This window comes from Polyodon spathula, chromosome 11 (assembly GCF_017654505.1).
Source record: "Polyodon spathula isolate WHYD16114869_AA chromosome 11, ASM1765450v1, whole genome shotgun sequence".
Lineage (NCBI taxonomy): Eukaryota > Metazoa > Chordata > Actinopteri > Acipenseriformes > Polyodontidae > Polyodon > Polyodon spathula.
This window is the reverse complement of record NC_054544.1, coordinates 18,266,851-18,289,808: the sequence shown is the minus strand read 5'-3', so window position 1 is coordinate 18,289,808 and position 22,958 is coordinate 18,266,851. Positions and strand designations below refer to the sequence as shown.

The 22,958-nt window shown below is 40.3% G+C and overlaps 1 protein-coding gene across 5 annotated transcripts in view; it reads right to left on the bottom strand.

Annotated features, from left to right (window-relative positions):
* Positions 1–2,110: 2,110 nt before the first annotated feature.
* LOC121322822 (trafficking kinesin-binding protein 2-like) overlaps positions 2,111–22,958 on the bottom strand; it is a 36,392-nt gene continuing 15,544 nt past the window's right edge. For 2 of the 5 annotated variants that reach the window (XM_041263164.1, XM_041263166.1), the window contains 14 exons: positions 19,809–19,844; positions 19,258–19,334; positions 18,461–18,577; positions 17,696–17,905; positions 17,379–17,457; positions 16,859–16,989; positions 15,396–15,470; positions 14,570–14,707; positions 13,817–13,902; positions 13,264–13,446; positions 12,297–12,598; positions 9,270–9,584; positions 7,717–7,819; positions 2,111–6,576 (listed from right to left, as the gene is read on the bottom strand). In XM_041263164.1, coding sequence (XP_041119098.1) covers positions 5,868–6,576; positions 7,717–7,819; positions 9,270–9,584; positions 12,297–12,598; positions 13,264–13,446; positions 13,817–13,902; positions 14,570–14,707; positions 15,396–15,470; positions 16,859–16,989; positions 17,379–17,457; positions 17,696–17,905; positions 18,461–18,577; positions 19,258–19,334; positions 19,809–19,844 — 2,561 coding nt within the window. In that variant the 3' untranslated portion in view covers positions 2,111–5,867. Of the gene's footprint in view, positions 6,577–7,716; positions 7,820–9,269; positions 9,585–12,296; positions 12,599–13,263; positions 13,447–13,816; positions 13,903–14,569; positions 14,708–15,395; positions 15,471–16,858; positions 16,990–17,378; positions 17,458–17,695; positions 17,906–18,460; positions 18,578–19,257; positions 19,335–19,808; positions 19,845–20,724; positions 20,935–22,958 lie in introns of those variants that run through there. The other 3 variants (XM_041263167.1, XM_041263168.1, XM_041263165.1) reach the window with 3 other exon arrangements.

Sequence of the window (22,958 nt, the reverse complement as noted above, 5' to 3'; positions counted from 1 at the left end):
CAGAACATGTTGTATTATTGTGACACCAGCACACTGAAGAGTTTAAAACAATGGTTTGTGCTGAATAAGGCCTGTCCTACCTACTTGTTTCCAGTCAGGCTCCTTTCTGCTTTTCTTGGCCTTGACGTTGGATGCTCAATTGTAATCCTGGGACTGGCTGCGATACACTGGTGAGGTGCATTTCCACCGGCAGCTTGATTAAGAGGGACACAGTCTATCCTTACATTAGGATTGGCACAATCTCTTGCATGGCCACTGTCAGGGCCTTTCCTTCTCATTACTTTGGCACTTCGCACACGCAGGCAATCACAGAAGGCTGTCTGTGGTGTATTCACGGCTAAACCAGGATTGAAATGATCTGAGAGGCGTGTCCAGTTTGTTTTAACAGTGCTTCCTCGCAAAAGAAAAGAACAAATACATTTTAAATATGACAATCACAGTGATTTTTAGGGTTGTCTGTTTCCGTGGATGATTATTTGCCAAGAAAGGGATACAAGCTACAGTACTAAAACTAATACTAAACAACTTCAAACCATACAGCACAAGCTCCTAAATATAATGACTGCATTGTTTATTTCTGATTTGGAATCTCCATTTGAAGTGTTTTTTTTTGTTTGTTTGTTTTTTTGTTCTGGTCATGCTGATAAAGCTTTGAGAATCAAATCCATATTTTATTTATTTGGAATGACCACGAGTTAAGAGACCTCCTGCTATAGATAACAAGAGATCAGTTCTCTCAATTGTGACCGAATCTAATTTCAATATGAATGCTCAATGTACGGGTTCAGTCTGCCCTTTTGGAAAGTTTGTTTATACCTGTGTAAACAAGACACCATTTTCTAGTGATACGAGTTGCTGTTGTGGGCATACAAAATCAAAAGGCAATGTCATTGGTAATTAGTGCTTTGTTTTTTAAAAAGATGCTACTCACAGCAGGGTTTTTTTGGAACTTGGTCAATAGTCTTTTCTGTTTATTCTTTCATGCCTGGTTTCCCCAGCCCCAGCTTATTCCCTTGCACATGGTGTACAGTGGCCCGGGCTGTCACTCACGGCAACAGGACTAAAGCGGATTGGCTATTCAATTGAAAAGGCAAAGGATCAATAGAAAGTGTTCTTTCCTTAGTTAGCTTCTGAGTCTACTGGCAGACAATTCAATACTATCCTTTCTGGCTCAAATGATTGTTTATTTTGATGTTATCAAAAACATGTGCTTTGCCAAACAGAAAGTGTTACCTGACAATGTGTAGGTGTTCTTCTTCTAGGATAGTCTTGGTTGTGTTTAATTCTGTACTACAATGCCTATGGACAGTCTACACCCCCTTGAACTTTTGAAATGTTGGGCTGAAGAACAGGGGAGCAATCTTACGTAAACCATTTTATTGCTAATCCCTGAACAGATCTTTAGATTCAACAATGGGGATGCCGGCATTTGTGACATCAGGTATTAAAGACAGTTGCTGTTTACTTTTACTCTTCCGCGTTTTTGTCGGCACAGACGTTGTACAGTTTAAACGTATACAATTTTAATTACATTTAGCGAAAATATACATTTGTAAAATGGTACTACTTATTACATTGTACTGTGTTTTGTACAAAAAAAAAAACCTTTTCTTTGGCAGTTAAGCTTTCTTGTACTGTTTACATTTAAGGCACTAATGTTCACACTGCAGTTACATACAGCATTTCAAATAGTTTATTACGCACTTTGTTTATAAAGTGCTGACTTCCATTGCTCCTTGGAGTCTGTTATAAGTGGAGTGCAATGAAAAGGGTTATATGTTTAAAAGAACTGTGCAAATCTGCATGTCCCATGAGGATACCCAATCAAAACACCAGTGTATTGAGCAAATCAAAAACACAGACTACTTCAATCCAGTTTGGTGTTCACAGGCCTTGATTATTGATTATATCCCATCTTTTCAAAATGGTTGAGAAAAGTTTTTGCTGAAATGTTGAAATCTGCAGCAACCAATGGAGCATCATTGGAGCAGTAATCCCAAAACAGTACTAAAGTACAGTACAGAGACACTATTAATCTGAAAGCAAATTAATACAGTTCCCAATGTCCTTTACACTCAACTGTTCTAATGAAAGCAATTTGTTTGATTCAAATTGTTTTTCCCTTGGGGGCTCCAAAATAATTTACGCAAACAGGAAATTCATATTGGAAGTCATTTACAATAAACAACTAGCTGGTAAATTTAGTCAGGACCACGTCAAAATTCACAGAAGCACATTTGTTTAATCAGAGTTTGTTTTAAATGGGAATTGACTCATTTCAAGCACTTTAAAGTTGTTTTTCAATTTGGTAAAATTGTCAAAAATCAAATTTTCTTCTTTAAAAAAAAATATAAGTTCATTTATGACTGGAGTATACAACCAACGTTTTTTGGTAGTGATAAAAAAAAAAAAAGGTCGATAAGTTCTCTTAAAATGGTAGAAGTCTTGGTTTTTATTATTAAAAATTGCACAGTTCTATCTGGAGGGAAAGGTACACAACATTCAATGTCATTACTGGAGGCCAGACCTCATACATATATACAGAAATCATAAAATCAGGAGTTCAAATAACTGTCTCTTAAATGTCCAACATAACTGATTGTTTTCCAGTCATAGGAGTATATTACATTTTTTTACATAAAAATGCCTAACTCCACAGCATTAGCATTGCTAGAGGTAAGATATACAACATGAATTAGCTTGGTTCAAATTTTTTAAAGCAATACAGCTGTAGGTTATTTGAGGGTCACTCAGTGCAATGTTCATCATTCTTGATTATATTTTTGTTTTTATATAAACAGATATCTTTATAATTATCATGTCACACTACAGGTTTACTGGTATCTTCAGAACCTCAATTAAAAACAAAAAACAAAAACAGTAGATGAAAATAAAATAAAAAATGAAGTGCTAGAAATCAAAACATTGTCTGGGACAACCCACTGAACAAAACAAGCCAAACCTTCAGCTGCAATGTAGAGCAATGCAACTTCTCAGCTGGTCAGAATGAACTACAGGGAAGAGGATGGCGTGACCTGACACGTCCAGTCAATTGATCTAAACAGCAGCGGTATTAAGATCAAGTCTGTTTATAGCAACTAAATACGCTCCCTTCTGTTGCACAAGTGGTGTAATCGAGCAACAATAATGTGCCAACCATACTGTACCACCTTCTTCAGAATGGTCAAAGTTGCAGCATTCTGCTGTGCACACTTCTTACCCGGGCATATCTGTAAAGGAACAGCTACATTCTTGAAAAGGCAGTCTCTTGATTTTTTAAAAATATATTTATTTATAACTATTTATAATTATATAATTATTATTTTGCAGAACACTGGCATACATGCCAACACATTTCCCTTACTGTGCAGAACTTCCCTTTTGAAAGCCCCAAACCGCACAATGGTAACCATCTTCCACATCAGTAGAGTAATACATTTCATTTTATATATATATATATATATATTGTTTAGGCTTTTCTTTCTTAAGCAAAATATCTGTTTTATATACAGCAGCACATAACAACCTGGTTTACTGTTTTGGATTCCTGTACTTGCAGAAAAGCTCCTTGAAAAGGTCTGACTCCTCTGATGGAAACTCCTACAGTATATTATCAAATGAATGCAGCAAAATTTATTTTAAATTGCCCAAAACAGCTGCAGCATTTGTTCAAGGATTGTTAACTTGAGGATGTATGGTAATAAATGGTCAATAGTTGCCCTGGCTAGATAAAGCAACAACACTGAATTAGTGAAGGGTCCTTACACAATAAAACTGAACACTCCTACAATTTACTGTCAACATGGACGAACCAAATTAGTGAATTATCGAGGGAACACTGTATCGGTTTGTTCATAACATGCTTAGGCAGGTCTTTATACCCAATGCACTGGATAAACTATCCAAACACACTATACTGAAGAACAATGAGAGGGTGGCTAGGCAACGACAGGTTCAGCTGCCATCACAATGCCACATGGTTTCAGATCTGCTCCCTAGATCTAAATCCAAGCATGCTTCTATAAGGACCCTAACAGTCCTACACATGAGGGTCTGGCACGCAATTCTAGCACACACTCTTCAAGAACAATACACAAAGATTGCAAAACGGGTTTGGCTGGACATTCAGGACTGAGGATGCGAGTCAGGCTGGTGACCTTGAGACCAAACACTGTGGAACATGGTTCAAGAACAGTCACTAGATCGGGTATTCAGCAAACATATGGCTTCTTTTCCCACGTGGGCATCACAAATATGATTAATGGTTAACTAAGACAATTAATAGATAAAGAGTTTCAAAACACTGCAATACTTTTTACTTAATATTTGCTATATGGGGTAGAGTTTTGTGTAATAATGCAAAAATGTCCTTATTCCTATAATACTGAAATATAAAACATATGAACACACTCGTTTGCATTCTTTTTGCCCACCCCATAGCCAAGCAGAGCAACATAAGGAAACCCTCTTTAGTGCAGTGTCGGTTTTCCCTTAACTGTGTCTCCTGACTACAGTGTTATATTGGAGAAGCTAAGACATGCGACTGGGAAAGGGCTACGTAACTAACCCAGAGTTTTGTATTTCACAACAGTTAATAAATGCATTATTTAAAAGTTAGAACAATCTTAACATGCTTTGAGATTGCAAAGAGTTACTCATTAACTGTATATAAACACTTGTAATAAGATAGAATCTTACTGCATAAATTGATACAACTCTGGAATTATAACAAGAAAAGGAGACAGTACCATGCCAATCGATTTAAAATGTACAAAATAGCAACGTGTTGATCTTTGATCTCTGCCAACGCATTCCTTTGTTTTTTAAAACTATTGGAATGCTTTACATGCCTTATAATGTGCTCCAATTAAATTAGAGGGAGCTTTGATTTCATGTCAATAAAATAAGTGGCTTTTAGACAAGTAGGCTTGGATTACCAGCATCTCACACTTCTCACTTTTAACAATAAAATATACAAAAAGCTAAAATTCCAAGAGCCAGACAGCATAACCATAACGCCAACGAAGAATGTTCCAGAACTCCAGAAGGCTACCCCCTACCCCCACAGCTTTGTCTTTTCATTATTTTGAATTTCCTTTTACACAGCTCATTAGGGAGTTATAACAAAGCTTAAAATCAATAGGTCACCTGTCTGTGTACATCATTACTTGTTTTGTTAAAAAATGCGTTTTAAGCTTTTTAAACAGTTTTGTTACTTAGTGTTTATTACCATAACGTTTCTTCAAACATGCTGACACCAGTGGTGGGAGGGCTGGGTTAATAACCCACAGCTCTCCGCAAAGTGGATACAAGTTTGCCTTCGGGGGTTTACTTTATAGAGCCTTCACTTTACTTCAACCCAAGTCTATCTCCATCCTCTTCTTTCATCTCCCTTCCCTTTGGCCTTTTGATTCCCTACCTCTTTTGCTTTCTCCACCCCCCGCACTATCTTTTCAAAGCTTCTCTTACCCTCTTCAACTTTCACTTTCCTTCTGTAACTTCCTCAAGAACACAACTTCCCATAAAAAAAATAAAAAAAAATAAAGCACATACTATAACAATACAGGAACTACTTAGACAGTATTAGTGTGTCCAATACAGTTTACAGTTTGCTAAATCTTACAGTACTTTCAATTTTGCATTTAACAGAATTGTTTGCTTATAGCATGTTTTATAAGCTTGGTCAACATTTACAGAATTCGATACAACTGTAATTGTAAACTTTTGTGACTTGAAATTGAAACCAGTATTTTTGGAAATGGGCAGATTTTGTTTATAACCTTCCCTTTATTTATTACTCACTCTTTATGTTAAAAAATCCTTCCCAACTTTTTCTACTGTTGCTCGGTCCTTAAGGCTGGTCCGTTTTACTCAGCTGTCTCTCCTGGCGATTTGACCTGGGGAGCCCTGTCCTCCATTCGTGGGAGAGTGAGTGGGACTGCCGGGGGGCTGCTGACAAGGGGTCCCAGGCCTCCAATCATGGCCGGCAGGCTCTGGTTCCTCCTCAGCCCGTCCAGCAGGCTTCCTCCTCCAGTGGCCACGAAGAGGGCAGGCTCATGGCACCGCAGGCACCGCAGGCCCCCCTCGGGCCCCGCCTGCAGCACATTGGTGAAGCCCAGCCTCCTGAGCCTCTCCACCAGCTTGACTCTGTTTTGGGTGAGGTCAGGCCGGCTCCGATTGGGCTTGAGGCCGTACACGTCCTGCAGGAACACCTCAGCCAGCCGCGACACCAGAAAGTTCTCCTGGCGAGGCTCGAAAGGGACAGGGGAGCCGCAAGGGGAGGGGGAGGGAGAGTTGGGAGGGTTGGAGGAAGGAGCAGGGAGAGAGGCTGCTTTTCTTGGGCTCCGAATGGAAGATGGAGTCTCTGAGACTGCGCTGCTGTACACCTGTGAGGAGATGCCCCGTTCTTGCAGGAGTTTGGCCAGGCCGTTGGTGGAGCTGAGGATGGTGGCGGAGTTGCGCCGGTGGGTGAAGGCCTCTCCCAGGCTCATGCAGCAGGGCGTGACCGGAGTGCTGGGGCCAGATCTCATGGAACCCGGAGTGCTGTCTCCGAGGGGCAGAGGTGCATACATGGAGCTAGGGAAGCAGGCGATGAATCAAAAGGAGTGTAAAGATGAACAAGGATTTTTCAAATATTACACTATTTAGTTTTGACCTGAATGTTTTGTAAACATTGGAAAAATATTTGGGGATTTAAATTAAAAATAAAAACAGCATCCTGCCAAATTACCTTTGGTTCCCTTGCAAAATTAACCAAAAGCAGAGAAACAGCCATTGGAATTAGAAAAAAAAAGCAACAAAACATGAATGAATATCTTCAGTGGTCTGAGATTTATTTTAAATAATGTTGTGAATTGGATTAACTATACACAAATCAAAAGTTCATCAGTAATACCAAAAAAAAAAAAAAAAAAAAGAAGAATGTAACATTAAAATGAAGTATCTGTAGGGGTGTAAAACGACATGTTAAGAAGACGTTTTCAGTTTGGAGCATTTCAACCTTCATATCAAAAAGCCAGCAGGGGGCTCCCAAGTGGCACATCCAGTAAAGGCTCTCCACGTGGAGTGCAGGATGCACCCTATAGTCTGGATGTCGTTGGTTCGAGTCCAGGTTATTGGCCGAGCGCTGCCTGGGGGAGGGAAGGCTAGGTTGGCCAAGGTGTCCTCGACTCACCGCGCACCAGCGACCCCTGTGGTTTGTCTGGGCGCCTGCAGGTTTGCCTGTAAGCTTCCCAGGGCTGCGTTGTCCTCCGACACTGTAGCTCTGGGTGGCTGCATGGTGAGTCTGCAGAGTGTAAAAAAGCGGGCAGCTGACAGCACATGCTTCGGAGGACAGCATGTGTTTGTCTTCGCCCCTCCCAAGTCAGCGCAGGGATGGTAGCAGTGAGCTGAGCCTAAAAATAATTGGACATTACTAAACTGGGCAGAAAACAATAAAAAAAATTTGTGACCACTAAATTAAAAATAAATTAATTAATTAATAAATTAAAAGCAGCAATCACATATTTATATATTTTTTAAAATTTTTGTAGCTACAATATCCTTGAGCGTATTGCCCTGGTTCTGGAATAGGTGAGGACATAGAGGGAGAATCTAAAGTCACATTATAGATCTGTACGCACCCCGACATCTGAAACACTTACTCCAGCTGAGAGTAATGACAAAGCCCTGAACGTCATTTCATTTCGAACACCATTTCTCACAGTTCAGCCATACCTGTGTGTGGCGACGTGAGTGACGTTGGACGGGTGCAGAATCCTGCAGTTCGTGAAAGTGTAGGTAGAGTGGGTTGAGGAAAGATATTTCCCTGGGTTATGAGCTGCAGAGGAGAGAAATGGAGAACTACATGAAGACTGTTTATTAAGTCAAGCATTAACCCTGGGCTTGAAATGAACTGGCCACCATGGAAAACTCCACCAGCCACACAGACATTTTACAACATTGTTCCGGGACGGTGACGAAAGAATATACAAAATCAACATTTCTGAGCATCTCAACAGGCTCTGAAACAATCTGCCTCATGAATGAAGATATAGCTTCCGAGATGTGTTGGGCATCTGCCCTCTCCACAGAGTGCATGCATATACTAGCTCCTCTTCTATAACAGCGCTATCGGTTGAACCATCTGACATCACTGACAGGAACTTTGCCCCTTTTATGTTCTCTTGCAGCTGCCTTCTTTCTACCTCATCAATGTAGAGCATAAATACTCTTGCTTGTTTGTCATTCCTAGATTTAGCCCAGTCTGTTCATCAACCCAATACTGTTAAAAATAAGTTAAATTAAAAATAAATGCTATGTTCCATTGTCACACTTTCTGACCGAGGATCTGCTAAACATTAACTTACTGTGTTTTCTCAAGCTTTAAAACAAGTCAGTTCAAGATACAACGGATTCCAGTAAATAATAAATTCACCAAAATTAGTCTTAAATATCAAACAGTTTACTTTATTTTACGTGGTTGCATTATAGTTTACTAGCAATCATTTGAATATCTTTTTCAGAGTTCGTAGCACACAAAATATTATTATGTTTTATTATTATTATTATTATTATTATTATTATTATTATTATTGCCACTGACTCGTGTGACCTTGAGGAAGTCAGTTAAGCTCCGTCTTTCGGGTGAGACGTTGTTAAGAACATAAGAAAGTTTACAAACGAGAGAAGGCCATTTGTAAGTGACTCTGCAACTGATGCATAGTTCACACACCCTAGTCTCGTATCTTGCAAAGTTACAGTTGCTGTATTCAAATTCAAACTTCACCGGTTACACTTCAGTGAGGTTAAACTACTCACAAGCTGATTGCATTTATTCGGCAATTGATACCCATGTGTTCTCCTTTTTCATCTGGTCTTCATAATCAGCTCTATGGACTGCATAAACACTGAGGAGCTTCGACAAACAACCGCTCATCCATTTTGCCGTTGTAATAACCATAGCGACGAGGTCAAAGTTCAGTTGATTTGAACGACTGCAGTTTGAGCAGGGAGACTGCCATTAGAAAGTATAAACTGCACGGCGACACGACAGTGATGATCGCAGGTCGCCTTGCTCTTCAACAGCAATCGAACGATGGAATATAAACCGGTCTTAACACTTTGAATTAATTACACACATAGACATAAGCCCAATATACGCTCCTTGCAAAGGAGCCGGCTCCTTTTGTACAGCGGTAGCGGCGCTATGTTTAAGTGCAAGAGGTCGCGGGTTCGCGCCCGCCCTCCGCCTGGATCTCATTAAAGACTGGACGGATTCCAAAGCTTACCAGAAGAGGGGGCTGCCGTGGTGAGGATTTGGGACTTTGGCAGGAAAATGTCTGGAGGCCTCTCGTCTTCCTGGGGGGCTCGTTTCTTGTCCTCTGGCGTTGAGGTATATTGAACCTGGAAGGTGATTCCTTCCTCCTCCTCATCCTCTTCCCTCTTTGCCCTCTGTTCCTCATCCTCCTCCAGGTCTGACAGGTGGTACACTGTGTCCTCTGGCAGTGGTTTGAAGCCTTTGGTGACAACCCCAGGTCGGTGGTCCAGAATGGTGGCCAGATGTGGCTGAGCCAGCTGCTGCCAATGGTGCAGAGTCAGGGACCCTAAAGAAAGGTAAGATAATGAATAACATGTAAGAAGATGGGTTTTAAAGCCTTGCGCAAGAGAAGCAAGTCAGGTTTGTCATGCAAAGAGTATAAGAGAAAGAACTCTCAACATGATTACAGGTTGCCACCAAATACTTATAAATATTCAGTAAATGTTGTACTTACATTAACTAAATCTGTTTTGAGAGAGAGAGCAAGAGAGAGAGAGAGAGAGAGACAGAACCACGCAGGTTGAAAAGACGCGACGGGACAGACTTTTGTAGTAGTTGGTTTTGTTTTAAAGCATAGTGCAAAGTTTAACTAGCAATATATTATCGAAGAACTGAGTAAGCTGAGTTGCCAGTGCTGGTCTTATTTTCCTTTCTTTGGAGTTTGTATTTGGGAAGTCGCCTGGATCGTCTGAAACTATCAGCTGATTTCCCCAGGTGCACCTTCGTCAAACTTTTTGGAGCGGGGCCTGAAGACTTCGAATGGGTTTGAAAGAATGATAGACCGAGCATCAAAAGAAACTTATCACTATTAACACATTTATTTTCGGAAAAAATAAGGTATACAAATGATGGACATTGACGAAATGTTTTTGATTTCTTTTTAATCACTCAATCATTCATCCCTGACCATGACACGCTTGAGTGACTATGACTGAAGCATATGCACTTAATCACCTAATTAGTGATACAGTTGATTGGACACTGGATATGAAGTGATTTCAGCTATTGAATTGCAAGCTTGAATAAAACCAATTAAGAAAATCACAGAAAAAAAACAAAACAATATGCCACGTCTGTCAAGACAGCAGCGCCTTCGTGCAATCGGCATGTTGGACTAGAGCAGCGTACTGTGGCTCGCTGTCTTGGGTGCTCACAGCCAGCAATTTCAAACCTGGTGAGACGGTATAACCAGACACACTCTGTCAATGACAGACCACAAACCAGGAGACCTAGAGTCACAACACCTGCCCAAGATCGACAGATCATTTTGCAGCATCTTCATGATGTCAATTGTTAATCAGCACAATATAAAGTCACTGCACCTGCTCTAAAACAGAGTTTGTCATTTTTTGATCACATCTAGTGAATTTTATCCAAATATAAGTGATAAGTTTCTTTTGATGCTCAAATATAGTGACAGGTTTCTTTGATGCTCAGTATATTTTATAATTCCTTTTTAGAATTGACTGTGCTAAAATGGCTGAACTTTATTTATTTATTAATTTTTTTCAGATTACCTACATTGACTGTTGATATATTTACTACATTGCTAGATCTTTGGGCATTCATGAATGGAGAAGCAGTGAAATGTTTTGTTTAGGTTTGAACAGCATGGGATAAATACTGAGAAGTTAACCTTTTGCAGACTGCTGAACACAGGGACTTTTATCATATTTTGTCTTCCAGACTTGGACTGCTGTTTACTTACTAAGTGTTACTGCTGCGTGACTTTATCGTTTACAACAACATGGCTAATTGATCTTGTAGCTTACTTGCCTGTTAACTACTGCTAATAGAAATATCGTGCTGTTTCTGTATCTGTCTTGTTCCTAATCCATATTTAAGATTCAGTGATATGCACTCATGCACTTTATTAATTGGAGGGTGACAAACCAGCCTTGCTAGCTGTTGTTTCTTACTTGTGAATAACTTACTGTTGATTAACTGTGTGCACCTATGTAATGTTATATTGCTAACTTGCTTATCCAACAGTTAGTTGTTAGTTAAAGGTTTGAACATGTTTATTGTAGTGATGTGCTGCTGGTTTTCTTTTTCTACATACAGTGCATTGTATGTTGTCTGCTTGCTATGTCATTTCTTCTAGTATTGGATAGTACTTTAGAGTCATTCCTTCTGATTGGTGGGGTAAAATGGTACTGCCATTTATTTAGCTATCCTTTTTGTCTTCAAAACAATGGAAGTGGCATGGCATAATAGCCGTGTTTATCCTCTCTCTCTCCTAATCTGGGATATTTATAAAAGTGTTTAAATGACCAACTTGAATGACTTCTTAGTTAAAGATATATTCTGACATTTGTGAAATGTCGTAACACTGTGAAATTCAAGTTGGCTCTTATTGAAGCTGATTCTCTTAATAAAGGATCAGTATAATCAATCAGTCTCATTACTTCTGATCAGTTATAATAGGGTTTAGCGATATACAATTAGTGGTGTTCTGCCGAGTCCTAGAAACAGACATAGATTAATTGAATTCTGTTTCGGGGGGGTTAAATATTAACCCACCATTATAGAATTTGGCGACCACAGAATACTGTTACATGTTTATGTCACTGACACTCTGAGAGTGAGATTTATATGCTCGGCGAAATTGTAGGTGTAGTTGCCGCTAATAGGTTTCCATGGGGATGTGACTTATCTTAAATTAGGGGTTTCTAACTTTAAACATATAAATGTGTAAGTTGTAAATAACGTCCTATTCATAGAACAATTGTATTGGGGCCCTGCATAGCACAATGCACTTTTCCAATTGCTATTGGAGGGTATTAGTATACGTTTCACAGACAACCAAGGTAAAAACGTGTTCAGAAAGTAAATATAGGCCCTACACTGTCTTAACGGTAAGGGACAACTTTATTTAAAATAACTTAAATTTCTTCTCACACCATTTACACAATTGAATCTGTTTTTTCTATTTGCTGTAAAGTGTACGGTTTGTAAAACAACAAAGTGCTAAACCCCCCAGAACAGACCATCATACCTTCTATTGGTTTGACAATCTGCAGTTTGTCAGGCAGGAAGGTCCTGAAGCTGCTGGAAGTCCCTGATATATCTGTGTAGTTGGAGCGGTTTGTCCCCGTGGAGAAGATGCTGCTGCAGGGCGTGCTGCAGATGCTGCCTTCCCCATCCTCCTCTACCAGATCCTGCTGCTTCCTCTCCTGCTCCTCCTCCAAAAACTGCCGCTCGCACAGGTAATTCTGTCGCCGCAGGGAGAGCCGGTGCAGCGCCGCCCCCAGGTCTGTGCTGCCAGGGGTGCCGGGCTGACCCAGCCCGTGACCATCCCTGAGACACACACAACCAAACACTTTGTTAGGACACATGGAGAAACACTGAGGCACCAAGACATTAGCCCCCCTGCACACAACAATCTGGCCAGTTAGCCTCCTACTAAACAGACAGTGAAATGTGCACCCCTTACAGACAGACAGACAGAAAATGACAGACAGTGCATGTAAGTAATATTAAAAAACTTTATTTTAAGTAACATAAGTAGGTATCTATTCATATGCAATTACCCATTTATTTGAAGTTACTTGATTATAAAGCAGTCAATAGATCTGCAATAGGGGTGGTTGTGTGTGTCCACCTTTAGACTACATTGAAATTTTGTCCACATAGTGCATATGTATGTTGACAAAGTTTAAAGATTGATATTGGTAGTTTGTGCTTTAAGAGTAGTGTGTTTAGGGGACACATTGTGCCCCCCACTTACAAAGAAAGTCTGAGCAGAACAAAAGATCACATTAGCTACTGTAGGTTTCAATTGACCAGTGTTGCTGTGCTCTGAAGCATTCCTGTTGATCACCATGAACTTTGGTTTCACATTTAATCTTTTTTTTTTTTTTTTTTTACCTGTAGTAGATCAGATTTTGTATTACATGTAGAATTTAAATGGAGACTGGAACTAAGTAATCTACATTTCAAACTTTATCCAGAACTGTACACACCTGGGGCTGTGTGTTGCCTGCTCAGTGCTGTTCTTGTCCCCGGACAGGAAGGGCTGTGCTGTCATGACGACGTTGGTTTGGTTTGATCCAGGGATGGGCAGCGGGCGGAGGGTCACGGGGGAGTGAGACCGTACCAACTCATTTATAGACTTCACAGCGTCAAAAACCCGTTTCTGTTTGTTCCTGTGGAGGGAGGGAGTCAACAACAGCTGAAATCTCATATACTGGGATGGGACTAATGCTCCCACTCCCCATCTCACTGGTGAGTGGGTTAGGCAGTGTGGGTGTGTATTGTAATGTCTATGCTTGCTGCATTATTACTAAAACTTCTATTAACTATTTGATTTGCCTCTGATTCTATTCTATAAAAAGGTATTGAGTGAAACTTTCTCTTACTGGTCTTTTCTCTCTGCAGTGGCTCACAATCTCTTTTGCATATGGCTTTCTTTTTGTAATGGACGACATTATTCAACATTACGACATTATTATAACGACTGTTATAATACACACTTACACTCCTGTGTGTGACCAGGCCTCTAATGGTCAAGCCTACCTTTGGTCATGGAAAGAGGTCTCCGCCTCCTCCTCCACACTGAGCTCCCTGCGCATCGTTCCTTCAATCTCTGCAGCCAAGGAGTCCTGTAACACACAACCACACAGCTGTCAGCCTCACCCCACACACAGAGCACCCAACTGTCACATGCTGTGAACACTACACATCCTGACAGCTCAGTTCCAAACTGGATCAATCCAATTGAAAGCACATATTTACTTGATCAAGCTATACCCTGCCAGGGTAGGCCACAGTGCTGAAAAAAGGCAGGATATAGAAAGATCAAATCAACACCTTAGCAAGTTAGGGTAACACTATAGCTTTAAAGCTGATAGTTGGGAACTCACATTTAAATGGTGAGGCTACTAACTATAGTATTAAAGTAAATGTTCTACCCTTTTTACCACTTGCTCAGTATAACTTCATTCCAACTAAAGGTCCTACAGCTTCAGTAAACAAGGATGGCTCAGTAAGTCTTCAGCACGGTTCCTAATGTTGCCCAGTAAAGGAAGCCAATAGATGGAGACCGACATGAAAGACAGGGCTGCTCTGTAGTACTGTACCTTCTGCAGCTTTTCAGAGTGAAGATGATGCATCAGAAATTAATTATCTGCATTATGAGAAGTGGAGCAGCAAAGCGTCACCGTTGGCTCCTTTACGGTAAATCACACCCGCTGGGGTTTGTAATGAAACATGAATGGAAACTGGAGCTGGGAGGTGTGGTCTGTGAAAGGCACGCTCCGGAGGTCTCACCATGGGGAAGATCCCGTAAGATTGTATGCGTCTCATGGAGGTGGTGGCTGTGGTTTTGCTCCGCAGCTTCTTGTTCTCCTCCTGGGATTCGTGGAGCATTCCCAGACACTCTGCATTCAGATCCTGAAGATCATGGAGCTGAAACACAATAAAAACTATAAATATAGACAGAGGCTATGGATTCAAGAAAGGGCTCAAAAGGCATTATGTTTATGGTCTATCAACACATGTCATTTATTTTTTCAAATGTTATTTTTGTTTGGACGCAGTAAGGCAAATTGGGTTAAATCAGGTTGTATTTATCATACTGCTAACAAATCAAACATTAATATCCGTCCATTTAATACACATTAAAAAATAAACACCTTTACTTGATAAAACCAGCTGATACATATCATTGTACTTTATAGGTAGAAATCTAAATCCTGTCAATGACGATACCTGGGCAAGGTACAAAAAACAAGGCATGCAAGGGGCAAATGAACCTTGACATGTCAGTAGTTATTTGGTTTGCAGTTGCTGTGTAAGATACCATTAAAAAGAAATTTGCATTTTAAGATTCATAAATCATTTTCTTTTATTGTGCACACTCATGGTGCCTGATAAGATACGTGCGTATCAATCCACATTGTTCACCTAGCTAACAAAAGAAAATATATCTTGTTCTCTGCTCACCAGAAATGGGCTAAATTGCCACAATGCACACTTAGATTTAAACATGTATATAACAACTACCCTTACCTATTTTGTAGATTTGTAAATTCCTACAAGCTCTCCTCACGGGTTACTCAAACAGATCTATACATGCATTAATAACGTTGCTTACCTCTGCTGTGAGTTGGCGCTGAGCGACTTTGGAGGCTTGCAAATGTATTTTCAACTCTTCTTTTTCAATGGCTAGCTGGACAGGAAAAGCAAAATATTTCAAGTATACGGGCTGATAAAATGATCCTCCAAGATTGTAAGTGTATAAAAAACACTTGTATTTGCCCCTTCCTTATTCCATTGGGAGATTTTGAATTGTTCACTGGTTTTAAATCAAAATTAAAAACTAAATGTACATTTAGAAAGTAGCTTATTTATTGTTAAAATGTGAGATTATTGTAACGAAATGAGTTATGCACATGTAAATTGTGTGCTATCAAGTGACCATTATCCACCACACCATATATTATATATATATATATATATTGTTCTCAGTATATTTATACAAATCAACATTTGTGGTGCACTCATTTACATTCATTATATACGAATGTCACAGAGACGGCCGAAGTGGGCGGCGTCAGAGCCAGGAAAAGTAATGCAATACACAAAACACAGGACGGATGAAATGAAATGATGAAGACGCCTGTTGGCGCCGGTTTAATACAAAATAAAAGGTTTAACAAACACGAAAAACACAGGACACGGCACTCTACGCCAAAATAAATAGACAAACAAAAACAGACTAAACTTAACAAAACGGTGCACGGACAGACACTGACAAACACGGTGAGCGGATACTTTCTCCTCTTATTATTACTACTACTACTGCTTATTTCCTCCGTCTCCAATCCCGTTCTCCGCTCACCGAACACCCAACCGCCAGTATGTGACAACGTGCATCTATATATACTATTGTGCTGGGATTCAATTACCAATTAATTATTCACTTGAATCCCAGCACGTGAATTAATAAAGTGCAATTCCCCGTGCTCACATATTACTACATTTTACTTGCACGTGAAGTGCTGTGCAATCCTCGTGCCTAAATACACATATACATTTTTAAACACTCGTGTTACACAGACCCGTTTATATCCCGTGTACCAATGTCTATACACCAACATTTAAACACACCACACGCAACACATAACAGATAATATACACAGGGGCGGGCACTTTGTTACAACGAAGCACAAGAAAATGCAAAAAAAAAAAAGGTGTGTGTCTGTGTACAGCTACAGACAAAAGTTTTGAATCGCCTAGAATTTTAGGATTGAGATCATTTAAAAAACTACATGAACAGCATTTTCATCTTTTAGTTAATCTAAAGAAACTACAAAATGATATTGCAAAAGTCTACAGGAAGCCATAATAGCAGTACAGTACACATTTTTCAATTTGACAGTTTTTTGTTCAGTACATGGAAAACTACAAAAAGCTTTATGTAATTCAATATATTCAATTAACATTTTTTCGGCAGGTTTCATTTAACTTTATGAAGCAAAATTAGCTAATTCTATAGGGCGATGTCAAACTTTTGGCAATAGCTGTAGGTGTGCGTGTGTCTTCTCTCTCCCCCACCTCTTTGACGCGGTGCTGCAGGTCCACAATCTGGGACAGCAGGTTTGCGATCTCCTCCTGGTGCCTCACCAGACCCTCGTTCTTCTGGGACAGCTCCTCCTTCAGCCTCACCATCTGGCTGTTGGATTCCTCTGCAGGCAACGGCACAAGCAGCTCACCCAGGTGACATTCGCAATGCACCTCACAGCAGCAACCACTCAGAAATGTGATCAAACGTGATTTTACTCTGCTTGGGGAGGGTTGTATAGGGTATCTAGTTTAATCCTGGTTGGGTTAGGTAGGGCTGTATTGGGTATCTACAGGTTAACACAAGTTTGCTAATGAAATGCTTCTTTGTCTAGCATGAAATACACTACCTCTTCCCTTTACCACCTCTCAAAAGCACAGTTGAAAAACATACTTCAAAAAGATACAAGACAATGAGAAAGGCTTTGAATTGTATAGTACTGAAAAAAATGTATTCAGAGCTGTACTTTCTAACCATCAACAAAGTCGTGGTGTATTTCAGGCATGGACTCACCGAGTTCCTTCACACAATCGCTGACCAGCTGCTGTTCCTTCTCCTCATAAGTGATGGTCTCAGTCTTCAGGTGGCAGGCCTGGAAAACAAACACAAGGTATTGGAGTAACATGCATGAACCCCCGCCCAGGATATAAACACATACACAACTATCGTGACCTAAATCCACAACACTGAAATAACATCACAGAAAACCAATGCCTGGGAGAATTTTACATATACCAAACTTGGTCTGTTAAAAAAAAATCTATTAAAAAAGCAGGTGCCCTGAAGAGGCAGTGTCTATGTGCTGTGTGCAGTGTGGCTTGCTGGGGAACCTTGGAGCGCAGGGCCAGGTTCTCCTCCTCCATATCCCTCAGTTTGCTCTGCAGCACCTCCAGCTGGCTGAGACCCTGAGCCATGGTGAAGGACTCATTGTGGCGAAGCGGCGTGGAGCAGCTGGAATCGGTCTCGCTTTCCTCAGAGGCACTGGCCATGATGCGTAGCAGCTCGTCCTTCTTCGACAGCTCATGCTGCAGCTGGTTCACCTGCAGAGAGCAGACACAGGGTGAGGACAGACACGACAAGAACAGGACAAGAAAACTCTTCTGGCAGTTAAACATGACGTTTAAAAAAATTGGAACATGGAAGAAATTAGAGTTAAGCAAGTGTGATGGTGTTTAATCAAGACCCACCAACATCAGTAAGCTTGAATGAAATGCTTGAATGAAATGTCTTTAAAATCTATTTTCTAATTGCATTTTACCATCATTACTGGTGATCGTGTGTGCTTTTTTTGATTGTTCACTTGTTTTATTTACTTATTTTATTTATTTTTTAATTAAAAAAAACAACAAAAAAAACAAAACAAAACACACAAATATTTCATATAAAACACCATAGACATATTTCTGCATCCTGGCACCTGTATTGTAGGTCACATGGTCTGAATGATGACTTTGAACTACTGACTGGGGACCAGGAAGCTGCAGCAACCTGCAATAGAGCCTTGTCTTTAAAATATCTGCATAACACAAACTGAAGTTTAAAAACACCGGCAAAGAACCAATACCTGTGATTAATTTGGTTAGTGCTGCCCTCACCTGGTCGAAGGACTGTGCCAGTTGCTCCTCCAGGACCTCGTTCCGCTCAGCCAGCTCATGGCTGCGTTGGAGCAGGGACTGGCCTATCCGAGCTGCCAGCTCCAGATCACGATCGCGCTGCAGCAAGGAAACACCAAACACAGTCAGAGTGTCCGACTGAGGAACAAGCACTCCTGTTAATGGCACTTATTGGGAGTCATGTTAAGAAATGTATTCTAGCTGTTGAAATGGCACTCTGGGGAAAGCCTAACCAGAGTCATGCCGGTGTAAGACTGTCACTGTTATAGCAGTTCAATCCGTTCAACAGGCTCGGTGTGACTTATTACTCCAGTCTGCAAACTGTAACGTTTTCTTGAAAGTAAAATACTGTCAATGGTAAAACTCCAGTGGGAAGCACCTCAGAATGTTACTAAAAGGACTAGAAGTTTACTTAATTTGTTTCTCGCTACTTAGGCTCCTCCTTCCAAAGACGGATCATTACACACCAATATCTGTCCTGTCACACACTACATGGTAAACATGACGACTGCCTTGAACTGTTACTATACTTACAAAAACATTTATCACAGGCTCCTCGCCTTCTATTGAAAACAATCCAATAAACTTTTTATTTTATTCAATGTACAAGTATTTACAATACGTGATCAAGAGGACACACTGTGTGTGTGTGTACTGGTTTCTGTAAAACTACTGGTGTGCAAATTGAACAGCGCAGTAAACAGCACAAATCAAAATTCTCAGCATTTTATATTCAATATAATAGTTCAGGGTGTTAATTTAGTAATTAAATAGCAGACCTCAGCCAGCAGATGTGTAACCATGTCGATCTCATTGTAGGTTTTGGTCATCTGATCCACTCTGTCTGAGCCTAGAACTGGAGAAAAAAAAAGGAAACCCATAATTAATATTCAATTAAAACAGGGCTACCCAATGATGCTCAAGCACACTGTGCCAGCATCTAATTCAAAGCACCTCATTTTGGGCATGATGGCACTTTATACAGGTCATGAAAAGAGCAGAGGAAAGACAACTGATCAATACAGCAGACCAGTAAACTAATGATGTGTGTGTCCATTGGTAGTTCTTTTTCAGTATACAGTAAGACCCTGAAACTATGTAATTAGTTTTATTTAGGTGATTGTTCTGTAAAGTTAGCTAGAGCTGAAAGAGTTGAACATCACAGAAAAGTAGCCCACCAGGACTATCACATTAATTATGACATTGTACTGTGACCAGCATATTGAAATATTGGCTTTAATGTGTTGCTACAAACCTACAGGTTAGTAAGTGGGTGTAGCTGTCCATAGAAATTACTGTGAGAGGTTACAGAGGAAGATCACCAAATTACCTTGGGAAAGGCTACGGGGCTCCAACGCAAGGAAGGCTGGAGGCAGAGAGAAGGGAGCAGGGGGAAGGACAGAGAAAACCATTAGAGCTGGGAGGGGAGGAGGAGGGGGGGTAAGACCTGCAGAGGTATAATACAGTAAAATGAGGAGGCACCTACATAATAAAAGAGAGACGACAAGATATCAATATTTAAACAAATAGTTTTTAGGTTAAAAAGTATACAGGAGAAGAAAAGACATTTGAATGAAGACATAAAATGAACTGTGCACAAAGTGTCACAATATGCATCAACGATGTCAGACATCAATTTAACAAACCACACCAAGGAATTTTAAACAGCTTACGAGTGCCAATGTCAATATATAGCCTTTTCCCCAAAAGTCAACCTTGATGCGCTGTCTGTGTTACAAGTCTTTGATACCATAGTTTGCCCTATAAAAAGTTGGGTTTTTTTTACGTTTCTGTCTCCACTTTTCAATATTACTCATTCTAGTCTATCAGCACTAGGCTAGTAAGACAAAACAGCAGTCTCATGGTTAGAGAGCCACACCTAGGCTATAAATAGAGTCCACTCAAGTATGTGAAGGTGGCACAGTATCGCCCTGCATTTTGCCACATTGGCATGAGCTAACCTCATTAATAAATGTGACAGGGGAGAGAATCTTCTAGTGTGGGAATTAAACATGCAAATCCCACAGCAATTAGAGCTCTCAGGGTCTTGGAAGCACTAGGACTACATCATGACCTTCAGCTGTATTTCAAAGCAGAGGCAGTCATACAAATGTCTAAAAACAACGACTTATTAGACCATATGGCCATCATTCAAAATAGTCGGTCTGCTGAACTTAGGTAGGTAATGTAGGTAGGAGTCGACAAAAGTACCCCATCTGCCTGTCTAGAGTCTTGCTGAATCCTACCTGGTTGAAAAACTGTCCAAAAACTCGACCAGTGAAGAAACGCCTGCTGCCGTCTCCGCTAGAAGATCATTAGAGTAAAACTGCATTCCCTTCGTTTCCAAGTAAATACAATTATGCCGAGATATCAGTGCTGTACAGAAACATACCCACCCACAAAGTTTGACCCTAGTGATAAAACAGTACAGCTGCGTTAGCATATGCTGTGGTTAATTTGTAACCCAATGCAAATATTGTCGTAAACACCTGATCAGATTACAAAACACGCCACAGAATGGCAGAATGGGGTAACAGCAGAAGTGAATGTCAAGCCTGATGATTTCATTATTCACTGTACAAACAGACCAATATTATAACAGCTATAAGTAGTATAAAGGTAATGATGGCATTCAGCATTTAAAGCCTCTCGGCCAATGAAAATAACAGATAATCAAAATATACAAGTACACCTTGCCAAATTCATTTCAATCTGTTAATAAAATCCTTTTAAAGGAATATGACTTGTAATACGTACAGCTGACCCGGTCTCTTATGGTACAGCACCATCATCTTGCTCACATTTTGGGTGACAGAACTCAGGTCTGCAATCATTTTACAATTACAGTCAGCAGTTCAAACGGAATGATTCTAACACCCAACATTTGATACTGAGAATGTAATCTCGTCGAAATTCTCTACCACAGTGTTTGTGCTTCACAATCTTCCAGCTAATGCAGATTATCTACACTGGACCCCTGCAGTCTTTGTTTCCACTGCAAGACAAGTGATGAAGCAGAGCTTGACACCCAGGCTTCCCTTCCCTGGCAGCTGGAGAAACATTAGGAAAACCCATTTACTTTTAAACCAGTTAAACCAGTGGACTGCGCTACTTGTCAATGGAGCATTCTTTCTAGACCTGAATGTAATCTTGACTTGGAGCCACCAATAGCAGTGCACCATGACAAACCATGTGCATGTGCTGACTATACTGTCTAGGGCATCCACATTTACTGAAGTGTGTACACTAACTGCATTAAACTAAACTGTATCCTTTAAATGCAGGCAATTACAGTCTGTACCAAATTCACAAGAAGCTCTGTGAAGGGCAGAGGTTGTTAAACCGGTGGTCACAAAACAACCACACATGACTCGGTTCCTTATTTGTATTTATTGTTGATACCTGCTCAGTCAACTCTAGTGAATATTTTGTAGTGAGTGGGGTTATTAAAGTCTGTCTGATTTGGAATACCATATCTACATGTAGAATGTAATATTAAAATATACAATTCTATGGGGGTGTATTAGGGGGTTGCAGAGTCACTGCTACACTTCAAAGGGGGTCGTAGTTAAAAACAAGCATGAGAATCACTGCTCTACCACTTGCACATTGCTAAAAGAGGGCCCCCTGCTTAGTAAGGTGCAATTTGCTTCATATTTTTGTCAAAGGGAAATCAAACTGTATGAAACTGGCAACAAGCAACTAAGAAGGTTTAAGACTCAAACGGTCTGTTTGTTGTTTGATACTACAGTAGTTTTGTAACATTACCTTCACAAAAAGTGGTGCAAACTAAACTTAGGGAGTGAAGACCTTCATAATAAAAACGTCTGCATCTCTAGATAAGTCTATTCTCCGAGCGCTTGGATAACCAATTGATCCAGTGTGTCACGTGCTCTTGTTTGGAAGGCATCAATTTCACTAGATGGATTCATCTTCAAGCTTTAGCCTCTTAAGTAGACTGTGAACTTGAGTGCAGCTTAGGTCGTTTAAAACTGCCTGCTTTGAGAGAGAACGAGTCGTGCAACTTCTAATCTGCTGTGGGCTGTCTATCCAAAAAGAGACAGATTCCCTGCGCTGGATTAGTACGAGCCGTCAAGTTTCTTTCAGGGTTTTCTTCTGCAGACAAAAGCTGTATCTATGTATCCTGCAGGCGTCTTGAGAAGTAAATAGGTTAACATTTTGCTCTTGAGCTCTTGGCTACATTTGTGGACGGATGTGGAAGTGTTGTAATTTCACTTGCGGCTGCAGTAGATGTCAGTGTGCATTTATTTTATGCAATCAGACCTCCATTTGGAGTAGTCTAGCCATAACAGATAGCAGTTGGTCTGTTTCTTATTCACAGATGGAGTTGTAATGCAGACCTGTTGTAATGCATATACATATTTAAGTCTATGTTGAATATACTATATACAGGTGTTTGCTGCAATATGTTATCAGTAAAACACAAACAACTATTGGAAATTATCAATGCAAACAAAGC